The sequence below is a fragment of the Selaginella moellendorffii genome, unplaced genomic scaffold (genome assembly GCF_000143415.4).
Source record: "Selaginella moellendorffii unplaced genomic scaffold, v1.0 SELMOscaffold_1, whole genome shotgun sequence".
In the NCBI taxonomy this organism is placed as follows: Eukaryota; Viridiplantae; Streptophyta; class Lycopodiopsida; order Selaginellales; family Selaginellaceae; genus Selaginella; species Selaginella moellendorffii.
This window is the reverse complement of record NW_003314262.1, coordinates 4,523,114-4,535,321: the sequence shown is the minus strand read 5'-3', so window position 1 is coordinate 4,535,321 and position 12,208 is coordinate 4,523,114. Positions and strand designations below refer to the sequence as shown.

Here is a 12,208-nt window from a genome sequence, read left to right as displayed (position 1 = left end):
TACACTTAAGCTTAGGCATCCAAAGAAGAAAGACCTGACCTACGTAACTAAACAAACATGAAGCAGTTAGGAATTATTATAAAATCATATAGTATATAAGTAACACTTAGACGTGCAAGAAAAGAATCCACACTTATTATTGTATACATTTGTATTTAATTAACCATCTTTTCTCCCACCTATGACTGTTTATGCAAAGTAGAGTTTATATGGTAAAAAACTGAAAGAAAGTGATATATGCTTATTCTTACTTATGCCTTTGGGGTTTGAGGCTAAGTTATTTTCTATTCTATTCTCATTCTTCTTTTCTTCTTCTCTTATCTACTTTCTTGTCTTAATTTGTTTGTCACTATTGTGTAGATAGGGGTAAGAAGCAAAGAAAACTTTACTCACATTTCAATTCTCTAAGTTGGAATAACATGGTCATAATTCAATATAGTGGGTTCCTTAGTGCATCATAAAAGCTCTCAATGAAGGATGTTTAGAGCTGATGGAATTAGGAGATTGTGGCCTCTAACTTTCTTCTTAAAAGTATTTTAAACACTTAACAACTAATATAGTCTTGACCAAATCATTCCATATGACCTAAGCTCTCAATCCCTAAGCAATTTGTTCCAGCTGATAACCAAAGAAACATTTGATGTTGCAATACCATCCATCATGATTCATTGATGGTGATCTCAATATCTACTATGCTAGCACTGATGTTTAAGAACTTCGGCAAGAGACGAGAGTCTAGACCAACTAAGAGGAGTTGGACTCAACTTTGCTTAGCCCAAAGTTCATTGTCCTCTAAAGCCGTCAAAATATTGGCAAAGATCTATCCACTTACTTCACACCTCTCAATTTTATGCCTAGAATCATTAGTGATGGAAATTGGAAGATCATTAGAAGATATTGTTGGCATTTTGTCTACAAAAAAATGTAGCCATGCTTATTTTTAGCTATAAAAGAAAATGAATAAAATAAATGACTCAATGAAGAGAAGTAGAACAAAAAAGAAAGAAAAGTACCTTTTAAAGAAGTGAGGCTTTCCATCAACTTAGGTAAAGATTAAGCTTGTTGCCAAGAACAATGCCTAGCCCACTAGGTTAAACTTTTGAGAAACATCTTTAGTCCATGAAAGAAATCTATCTATAGATAAAATTATATATTATTAGTCTAAATTACATATTATAATAAAAATATTTAAAACAAAAGCAAACCAAGCATTTCTATAATGCAATACATGGCAAAATTTATTTATTTTACTAGACAATGTATTCTAGTTTTGCTGCAACTAAAGACCTTATAGCAAATAAAGTTTAATTTAACCATTTGCCTAGTGGAATATCCCAACTAGCTAGTTGTCTCTCTCAGCATTTTCTCTTTTTGACACACAAAGATAAACTCCCTTTAGATTTTTTCTTCAAACACTTTAAAAGGGATTCTTCCTAGATGATTGTTAGGTTTCTCTCCTGTATTTCCTTGCTCTCATATCCTCTAAGCTCTCCCTTTTTCATTTCTTGATAGGATGATCCTAAATAGCACCACCATCAACAATGGCAATGCCCAATAGAAGACTTCAATGCAAGTGGCTCCTATCATCCTCCTTGCTCTACTAGCTTTACTACTTTACACAAACAATATCTCCTGATTACCTCTTAATTTCAATGGAGCATTCCTTACTAGTGTTGTTTATCCCCCTCTTCCTTGTGGCTGTTCAGCTCATGTCTAATTTGGCCTCAAAGCCAACACTATTTTCCAAGAATATGCCTTTCTCTAAAGTAGGAGGCTCTTATTGTGGCCTTATTCAAGTTCTGATTTGCTAGCCAGATGAAATTACTAATAAAATATACCACCAAATGAAATTAATAAAATACTAAAACAAATAAAGAAAAAAAAGGATTTTGAACATTTTCTACTTTTATAGGGGATTTAGAAACCAATGCTAGCTAATCTAAAATCCTAATGTGGGTATGGATTTATATCAATCTAGATGCCCATTTAATAGGTCTTAGTTCAAATCCCAAGGTTTGAGGTTTGATTCTTGCCATGGCACGAATGTACTCCTTAGTAAATATAGAGAAATGGTAAATACATTACATTAAATATAAATTCACTAGTTAAATGAAAATTTAAAACTTGTATATGACTATTGAAAATATGTAACTTGTTTTTATGCTCATCAATCTGTAATGAATAGTTATTCAGCTTTATATCAACTTTTCTTCTAATTTATAATTGTATTATGCAATGCTTCAATTGAATTAATAAATGATACTAAATAGGAATATCATTATTAAATACCTATAATATAAAATATCAATATATTGATTAAAATAAGGGAAAATTACATAAAATTGACATATTTGCAAATATGCCACTTAAAGTTTTAAAATTTTCTATGACTTTAAATTTTTCACAAAAACCCCTCTAACAGTTTAGATATTGCAAAATACCTTTATAACCCGAAGAAAACTTCATTAGACACATTTCTTTTTTTTCTTTTTCAAGATCTTTAGTGTGAAGCATTTCTTTTTTTCTAAGATTTCTCCTCTAGGTTGATAAGATGTTTCATTTCATGCTACTGCTCCAGCACTCAATGCCCAGCTCAATCTTAATGGCCAGATTGCAAGAAGGCATTATTTGTATTGTTCTGGTAGCACATGCTACATTGCAATTTACTTCAAATGTATTAGTTACATATGAGTTTATCACCCTATTTTTGTTTCACTATCTATTTCCAAATGCTCATTGGCAATCCACAGCTAATATATTTTTTATATGATATGAATCAAGCAAGTAACATTAACTTGCTCAACCATAGCAGTTGTATAAGCAGAAGTTTCAAGCATGAGCAAGACTATACTCTCCTCAACTACAAATGTCTTCTCCTTGCCTTTCTAGTGGATAATGATAATCAACTTTTCACTAACACCAAAGGTAAGTTTGAAAGGCCATAGCTTGATATTGCTCTGAACTTGAGAGTCTGAGAGTCGTCATAGATCAAATACTTGGAATTTGGAAGAACACATAAGAATCACAACATATAAGAAAAGCACAACTTTTAGCTAAAGAAACACAAGCAAAATAGATTTTTGAAGCTCAAATGTAACTTAAAGAAACATGAATCTTGATTATATGTTTTCTTGATCACATCATATCTTGCCTCCATCAAACAAGATCAAGCCATGTCGAATTTGATCTCTAGGCTTTTATGCAACTTTCCCTAGAATTACGATAAAATTATAGATTTTGCAAAATAATATGATGTTAGGCTGAAACTTTGAAGTGTTGTTTAGACAATTTAACCTCCACTACCTAGTTGAGCAATAACATTCCTAGTTGCTTGACACTGGGCAGAGGACATAGGCATGACGAGCTTGTGTTTTGAGCTGGGAACAAACTGAATATGAACCACACCAGCTGCTCACATCGCATGAAGTTGTGAAATGCATGCTGCTTCATCTTTGTTGAACACCTTGTCACACACAGCCCCTCCTCCCTCTGAAATTACTTTCATCACGTCCCTAAACTTGTTTCCCTCCCACCTGAACAAAAACCATCACATAGAATAATTAAAAAGAAAGAAAGGAAATGAACTCACCTGTCGCCACCTGCCAAGCCACTGTACACCCGGCTGCTCATCTCGGACGCTATTCCTCCAAGAACTGTGTCCAAATTCTTGGGGTTTTGAGACGTGAATGCAAATTCAGCACACTCGTTGAGCAGCAACGGGCAGCCACCACAAACTCGATATATCTTTTCCCATTCCTGCGGAGTGAGGGGCGGGAATACCCAGGAAGTTAATCACCTCGTCCATGTTGTTGTAACATACAAAAGTACCTCTTAGCCATGGCCTCGCTAAAATGGCCCAGATAAATGATGTGATCAAACACAACTCGGCTGCCTAGCCAGTAGCCTGACATGACAATAGTCGCTTGCTGCGTAGCAGTGATCTCAGCTAGGCAGTCAAGCAGTGCGTCTGTCTTGAGTGGTGGCCAATGTTTAGGCCCATTGGCTTGATCAATGATGAACATGGGGCGTAAACCTTTACTTGCTGCTACCAAGGCCCTCAAAACAGCTGCTAAACTATCTGCGTCTTCTTCTACTACATCTCTAAACCTTGACTTCGGATGCTCAAACGCAAGTTAAAGAGATAACTAGGCTTCCGCATAGCTCATCGGCCCCAACACCATAATCATCCCAGCGCCACCCGACACTTGCCTTTTGAGCGCCTTGAGCTGAAATTCCCTAAAACTAATTGGACACTTTCTTCCTTTTATACCAATTGTCTATAGACCAATCCATCGTCACCAATACAAGACAGAAAAACGATGCTCACTTGGTATATATGAAGCTCGCGCCGCTTCCAGCATGCTTTGAAGTCCTTGTGAGCAAGCATAAACACGGCTCTCATTTACTTGATCAGCCATGGCCTTCTCATCAGAGTCATATCTCTGTGATTGAGGTGGAAGCTTTGTCTCTCAAAGCTGAAGAAAAAGAAGAAACTCGTTTCGATGCTAATGAAAATGAAACGAAACTTCGTGATGTCATCCTGGGCCTAGCTTCCTGATAAGAGAAAGTAACAGCTCCCTATAATTTGAGAGAATTCAAGAGATCATATACTCGACTTCTCTGTGAAAGAAAGCCCTTCCAAGCTCACAATAGCCTTTCCCGTGAGAATCTCACGTGAGAATCTCAGCAAGAAGGCAAACAGCACCTTCCTCAACATGTACGAGATGGCTGGCAGTCGATATAGAAAAGGTAAAGGCGCAAGTGGTTTAAATACAAGACTTTACTATAGGGTTTTCAAGCTATGGATGATGTGGTGGCTGCGGCAATCCTTGGCGCAGCGGTGTGGGTGGGGGCGGCGGGATCAGCATATTATATTGGAAGTTCAATATCTGAAGGTGCGAAATTAATTGCGAAATCGATTACAGAGATTGGAGATGTAACTCGTGAGTCATGTGATAAAATTACCCAATCTTTGGACCGTGGTGTTGAACGCGCTGTTGGCTCCCTCGAACGGGGTGTGGCCTCCCTCGAACGCGGTGTTGGCTCCCTTGAACACGGTGTTGACTCCCTTGAACGCGGTGTTGCCGCCTTTGAACAAAGCACTATCACGAAAAATCTTAAGAGCGTGTGAATTTTATTTAATTTTTTTTATAAACGTATTTAGATTTTGAAAAATAATATGATGTTAATATTAACCTTTTAAGTGTTGTTTAGACAATTTAATCTCAGTTGAGCAATAACATTCCTGGTTGCTTGACACTGGACAGGGGATTTGAGCTGGGAACAAACTGAATATAAGCCACACCAACTGCTCCAATTGCATGAAGTTGTGAAATGCATGCTGCTTCATCTTTGTTGAACACCTTGTCACACACAGCATCCCATTCTGTGGCCCCTCCTCCCTCTGAAAATACTTCCATCACGTCCCTAAACTTGTTTCCCTCCCACCTGAACAAAAACCAGCACACAAAAAAATGAAAAAGAAAGAAAGGAAAAGAACTCACCCGTTGCCACCTGCCAAGCCACTGTACACCCGGCTGCTCATCTTGGACGCTATTCCGCCAAGAACTGTGTCCAAATCCTTGGGGTTTTGAGACATGAATGCAAATGCAGCACATTCGTTGAGCAGCAACGGGCAGCCACCGATATACCTTTCCCAGGAGTACCCAGGAAGTTAACCACCTCGTCCAGGTTGTTGTGAGTAGCATACGAAAGTAACTCTTAGCCATGACCTCGCTAAAATGGCCCAGGTAAATTAAACCAGTCCACCCTTAAAGAATCGTCGTAGCCTGACATGACAATTGCGCGTCAGTGATCTCAGCTAGGCAGTCCAGCAGTGCGTCTGCCTTGAGTAGTGGCAAATGTTTAAACCCATCGGCTTGATCAGGTCTTGAAATGGTTGAGGAAGCCCCCATCATGCCTTTCCCGACGATTAAACATTGAAGTTCCCTAAACCTAATTGGACACTTTCTTCCCTTTATATTTTCCGTCACCGCTCACTTGATATATATGAAGCTCGCAGCACTTCGAGCATGCTTTGAAGTCCTTGGGAACAAGCAAAAACACAAAGCTAAGCAACTTAGAAAGAATAAACCATCTCAGCAGCCATGGCCTTCTCAGCAGAGTCGTATTTCTGTCACCGAGGTGGAAGCTTTGTTTCTCAAAGCTGAACAAAAAGAAGAAACAATGAAAATAAACGAAACCTCACTGATAAGAGAAAGTAACAGCGCCCTATCATTTGAGAGAATTCAAAAGATCTTATACTCGGCTTCTCTGTGAAAGAAAGCCCACGACCTTCCAAGCTCCATGCTCACAATAGCCTTTCCCTGTTTGCGGCCCCTCGCAAGCGCTCAAAGCACTGACCAGCATCACATGTTCTAGAAAAACCAGAGTTGACGTGATTCAAGAATCCAGCACTCCTCAGTATCACATCGAGCCAGAGCATCCGGTCCAAACCTTCCACTGCTTCCACCACGCTTTCGCATTTCCAGTACATGTTTACCAGCGCTGTCTGGACAATAACATCATCTCATGACCAGCAGCAAGAGTGTCATGCACGAGCTTACCATGTCATACAGACTAGAGATGGCCGCCATAGGAAGTCACTACTCGGAAAGAATCCACACTGCACAGCATATCAGTAGAATTCTATTGTTTCATCCACGCGATCATGCTGGAGATAAGGTCCCACGAGGGAGTTGCACGCGGTGTTCCATTTCCTCCTTCAAAGGAAAACTATAAGCCCGATGGTCCTCAAAGCAACTGGAACACTGAGAGACTATGGTAACTGTAGGTAGAGAGGAACTCCTCCAGACAAAGTCACCATCCACATCGCCCTCTACGTCTGCGCGAGACTCCCAGCAAGAAGGCAAAGCTCGGCGAGCCACCTTCCTCAACACGATATAGAAAAGGTAAAGGCGCAAGTGGTTTAAATACAGGAGCTTACTATAGGGTTTTCAAGCTATGGATGACCTGGTGGCTGTGGCAGTCCTTGGCGCAGCGGTGGGGGCGGCGGGATCAGCATATTTTATTGGACGCTCAATATCTGAAGGTGCGAAATCAATTGCGAAGTCGATTACAGAGATTGGAGATGTGACTCGTGAGTCATGTGATAAAATTACCCAATCTTTGGACCGCGGTGTTCGCTCCCTTAACCGCGGTGTTGACGCCCTTGAACGTGGTGTTGCCGCCCTTGAACAAAGCACTATCACGAAAAAGCTTAAGAGCGTGTAAAGCATTCTTAGATATTCTACTAAATGTTATAAATTTATTTAAACTTTGTTTCGTATACCCAGAATAAGCAAGCTTCTAAGACTGATTTACTTTTTCTTTTCATAGTTCAATTATTAATTTTAAAACTTTATTACATCTTAATATTATAATATATAATATAATTGTTCCAACATAGAACAATTTTTATAATATATAATTTTGAAATAAGCAATGCAATGTGCGAATATATATATATATATATATATATATATATATAGAGAGAGAGAGAGAGAGAGAGAGAGAGAGAGAGAGAGAGAGAGAGAGAGTATTTATCCAATGCCTTTTATAAGTGTTATATTTTTTGGAATGTATAATTATGAACTATAAAGAAAATTACATTATTTTAGTTAAAGAAGCCTAGAAAATTACTCTCATATATATGTTAGGTTTACTTTCATTGCTAAAGATAAAAAAATGAATAAATTATAGTTAAATTAAAAATTGAGAAAAAACTTAATAGTTTTAGTGGAAAAACCTTGGCAAAAGTGTGCATATTTGATTGAATGAAATTTTGGAACACAATATTTTTTTAAAAGTTTTTTTTTGTTAAAACTTTTTTTAACACTTTTTCCATGCATTAAAACATAAATTAACTTATTTTTGTTCACTCAACAAATTCTAATGTAAATTATTCTTTTATTTCTTTTATTTTATCTTACTTACTTTGTTTTATGTGAGTGTCTTATGGTTCTTGCCAATAGAAATATATAGGGAATATATGATTACTCACTTTAAATATTTTTGACATGAAATTTGGTTTTATTGATTGCAAGACTATTAATGAATACCAAAACCAATAACTCTATAATGAAATTGTCACCAACCTCATATACATTATCTTAGTTGATAGTAACTATTTGTGATTATTTTCTTACAATACATATATAATCTAAAAAATACAATAAATTATGAATTCTAATTTATATTTACTTATTATTATGTTTTTATTTCTCAAAAGTGCCTGGCGTATCAAACGGCATCGTGTTATAGTATGACGTAAGTTTCAGCCTTTGTTCTTGTTTCTTACTCTGTGACTTCCAGGGAATGAAGACTGAGGAGCTTCACGAGAAGCTGACTTCGTTAGCTCGCAGCCTCGCCAGCGTCCTCTCGATGTTTCACCGGAACTCTACGTGCACAAAGGGATCCCCCTCCCTCGTTGCTCTCGCTGCTGCTGCTGTTGGTATGTAGTAGTCGTAATAGTGCCAAGCTCGCCGCTCTTAGCTCCCGCCAGTGGGACGTCACTAGCGTTCCTGGCGATCTGAGAACTTTCTCTCTGCGAAGTCATCCACCGTGATGCTGCTCTTGCTAGGCGTGGGTTTGGAACCTCTCGCCAGCAACGGACAAGAGAGAAGAGTCGCGCTCGACCTCGTCCTCGGTGCTCCACTCGGTGCCTCGTACTAGATAAGTTTGGTAGACGTCTTTACTTCTCTGGCGTTCTAACCACAGTCCCTGCCTGAGAAGTTTCCAAAGAGAAAAGAGAGCTTGCAACCTGTGGTGACGCTAGCAGCAGCAGCATCATCTCATTCGGTACAGCAGCAGTCTCCGAATCAAGAAATATCAAGTTCAAAGAAGCACACATCAGAAAAACGAAGGAACTTACCACCATGCCAGGCATGGACTAGCCATGGCATTTCTTCGCTCTATTCATGAGAAGTCTGTTCACTTTCACATCGTAGCCAAAGTAGCACCCCCACTCCTCCAGGGCTGCTTGGTGCTCGTGATGACACCGCTGCTCAGCGATTTGGCACGCTACTTGACCTGCAAAACAAAGCGTGAAGCGCCAAGCGCGGTTGTGTGAGAAAACCACAGAGCTTTAAAGAGATTTAAAGAGATAAAACGAGTAAAACCAACAGGCTAGCATTCATTAAAACGAGAGTGCCTGTCTACAATGGAAAAAAGCACAAGAAAGCAGCGCGAGGTTTCTAACCATGGAATTCTTCATGCTGCCACTGCTCGAGAAGGTTCCCTCCGGTCTATAAGAAAGAAAGGAAAAAGGAAGATTAATCATCTGCTAGCAAACAGATTCTACCTTAAACTTGCATGCTGGAGAGCAAAGAGATCGGAAACTAGAACGTCCGAAAGAATTGTTACATTCTCCTTCGCAAATCTATACAAACGCTCGCAAAACCTATACAATTGCTCGCTCAAAATGTGTCAGTCAAAGGAAGCGAAAGAAAGAAGGAAAGAAAAAGGAGAAAAAACCCATCGCGCTTCGCTGCCAGCTCGCTGCTTTCCTGCGCTTTGGATCATCCGATCGCCGAGCTGCAAGGACCTGTGAGCGCGAGATCTGGCATTTCCCCTTTACCACTCACATTAATCTTCCCTCGGAACCAAGCCGACTGGATTTAAGGAGACTGTGCACCCGTTCTTGAGCACCTTGAACGCGCCGATTGTGTCGATGCCGCGATCCAAAGCAGCCACTCCACGGTCGAACGACGCCACAGAAGAATCGAACGATTCCTTGAAAGATTTCGCGGAGGAATCGAGCGATTCCTTCAAGGAGCTCGCAGTATCCGACAGCGACTTCGCCGCATCTGTCAGGGACCGGCCGAGGAAGATTGTTGCTGCCGCCATTGCTGTTGCGGCGCCAAGGATGGCCACCGCCAAGACCCCGTGTTTGCGCCAGGAAGAACACCCCATCTCTCTCGCTAGCTCTATCTGGACATAAACCCTAGGAAAATAAAGCTCCGCACTTTTTGCCCTTATATAAACCCAATGGAGAATAAAGCATATCCAATTCCTAGTCTCTAGCAAATCGCCGAGAGTGGAGTCTCCTCGGAAGGACATCTTTCTCGTAGGATGATGCTCTAGCCAGTGACCGTCTCGGGCTCTTGCAATGCTGCCATACCTCCATACATGCGTTTCCATCGGGGATTTCGTCCTCCACGTCGCTGTTGGAGGAATGGTGATCCTTGTTAAAAAGCAAAAACACAAAGAAACTTAGAAAGAATGAAGCTCTCGCTTACCTTGATCCTCAAGAGCCTCGTTACTGGCCTTCGTCGCCACCAGCAACCATCGCGGCAGAAATGTTAACACCATTCTTCTCGGCTTCAGAGTCGTATTGTCGTGTCACCAAGGTGGAGGCGTTGTCTCTCATATCTGATAAAAACTAGAAACTCGTTTCAAAGTTAATGGGAATGAGCTTCAACCTGATAGGATCACGCATGATGTCCTCCTGGGCCTTGCATCCTTGTAAGGGAAAGTAACAGGTCCCTAGCTTGAGAGAATTCAAGAGATCTTACTCGACTTCTCTGTGAAAGAAAGCCACTCACCTTCCAAGCTTCATCCATGCTCACAATGGCCTTTCCCTGTTTGCGGCCCCTAGCAAGCGCTCAAAGGTTGTTTGAGCTGCATCTTCCGGAAAGAGCAGAAAATTTCTTCGTAGCCGGCGCAGTTGACGTGAGCCGAGAATCCAGCAGTCCACAGCATCACATCCAACCGGAGCATCCGGTCCAAAACTTCCACTGCTTCCACCACGCATTTCCTGTCTGGACAACAACATCATCCTCATGACCAGCCTCAGCAGCAAGAGTATCGTGAACAAGCTTACCATGTCGTAGAGACTCGAGGATAGAGATGGCCGCCAACACAGTCAAGAAAGTCGGTCTACTCGGCAAGAATCCACACTGCAGCATCTCCCAGGAGAGCTCCATCGCCTCCTCCACGCGATCATGCTGGACGAAAGCTCCCATGACAGAGTTCCAGGCCACGGTGTTCCATTCCTCCATGCTCTGGAACATCAAAAAAGCATCGTTTAGACTGCCACACTTTCCATACATGGTGACGAAAGAACTACGTCCGAGTTGCAAGAGAGGTAGGCGTGGATCTTCTTACCATCTTCCAGATTCTCGGGGGCCTCGAAGATCGTCACGAGGGTAATCCGGTGCGAGCCCATTCCGGGAATAAGCCGCGATCGGCGTGGTCCTGGTCGCCTCCAGCAGCTAGTAGAACACCGATCAAGCTTTCACAATCAGTTGGATCTTGCTGCCCCTTACCAGATCGGCTGCATTGCCGGAGAAGATCGACGAACCTGATTCTTGGAAGGAGGAGCGATCGATCGAATGACGCCGGCGAAGAGATAAAAAACCCTATCATCGAGAAAAAACCCTACCTAGTTCAAATTTTTGGCGGTTTTCAGTTACTGTGTGTAGTTTTGCCGGACTTTGGTCTCGAACCAGAGACCTCCGTACGGCAAACAAAATGATTTAATCTCTTGCCTGACGAATCCGTACGGATCCATTTCGTTTGACTTAACAGTAACTATCGGTGGAATATCCCAGCTAGCTTGTAATCTGTGCGTCTCTCTCGGCTCGTCCGCTCTCTCCGCCACGCAAAGGTAAGCTGCTTCTTCAAACACTCGAAAAGAGAAGTTCTTCCTGGATGATCGTCGGGCTTCTTTCTTGTATTTCCTTGTTCTCGTGTCCTCCTGAGCGCTGCCTTTCTCGTTTCTTGACAGGATGATCCCAGGCAGCACCACCATCAACAGCGGCAGTGCCCAGCAGAAGACTTCGGCGCCAGTGGCTCCCGTCGTCCTCCTCGCCATCGTGTTTGCTCTGCTAGCTTCACCGCTCTACACGGACGACGTCTATCTCCTCGTTGCCTCTCAGCTCCTGAAGAGCATTTCCCTGCTGGTGCTGCTCGTCCCCCTCTTTCTCCTCCTGGCCGTTCAGCTCATGTCTCTCCCGGCCTCAAAGCCGGCACCGCCTTCCAAGACCGTGCCTTTCTCTGAAGTAGGAGGCTCTCCTGTTGGCCTGGCCTTCATGGTCGTCTTTATCCTGGCCGTGATCTGGTGGCAGCCCGGTTTCTAGATCACGCTGCCGTGAATCTTCTCTATGTAGCGCCTCGGTCTCAGTTTCGAAGAGTTTATAAAACCTGGTTGCCAGTTAACCGACTTGACAAGTTCCTGCGTTCAATGTAGTTTTAGCTTCCAAGAAAA

General features: G+C 41.7%; 2 protein-coding genes across 2 annotated transcripts; one reads left to right on the top strand and one right to left on the bottom strand.

Annotated features, from left to right (window-relative positions):
* Positions 1-9,221: 9,221 nt before the first annotated feature.
* On the bottom strand, positions 9,222-10,354 carry LOC9658262. Its single transcript, XM_024684994.1, has 4 exons — positions 10,239-10,354; positions 9,585-10,163; positions 9,302-9,534; positions 9,222-9,245 (listed from the first exon to the last, which is right to left on the bottom strand). The coding sequence occupies exons 1-2, from the start codon at positions 10,309-10,311 to the stop codon at positions 9,586-9,588; spliced, it is 651 nt and encodes a 216-aa protein (XP_024540762.1). The 5' UTR covers positions 10,312-10,354; the 3' UTR covers positions 9,222-9,245; positions 9,302-9,534; position 9,585.
* Positions 10,355-10,848: 494 nt separating this feature from the next.
* LOC112348490 lies at positions 10,849-12,171 on the top strand. Its single transcript, XM_024681144.1, has 4 exons — positions 10,849-10,983; positions 11,117-11,245; positions 11,424-11,608; positions 11,729-12,171. The coding sequence occupies exons 1-4, from the start codon at positions 10,849-10,851 to the stop codon at positions 12,078-12,080; spliced, it is 801 nt and encodes a 266-aa protein (XP_024536912.1). The 3' UTR covers positions 12,081-12,171.
* The last annotated feature ends 37 nt before the right edge of the window (positions 12,172-12,208 follow it).

Bases quoted from the DNA above. Each gene is read 5' to 3' on its own strand.
- LOC9658262 (XM_024684994.1), bottom strand. From the start codon at position 10,311: ATGGTGTTAACATTTCTGCCGCGATGGTTGCTGGTGGCGACGAAGGCC. The intron at 10,164-10,238 runs GTAAGCGAGAGC...TTCCTCCAACAG, and splicing joins CGAGGCTCTTGAGGATCAAG to CGACGTGGAGGACGAAATCC.
- LOC112348490 (XM_024681144.1), top strand. From the start codon at position 10,849: ATGGCCGCCAACACAGTCAAGAAAGTCGGTCTACTCGGCAAGAATCCA. The intron at 11,246-11,423 runs GTTGGATCTTGC...TACTGTGTGTAG, and splicing joins CGATCAAGCTTTCACAATCA to TTTTGCCGGACTTTGGTCTC. The intron at 11,609-11,728 runs GTAAGCTGCTTC...GTTTCTTGACAG, and splicing joins GCTCTCTCCGCCACGCAAAG to GATGATCCCAGGCAGCACCA.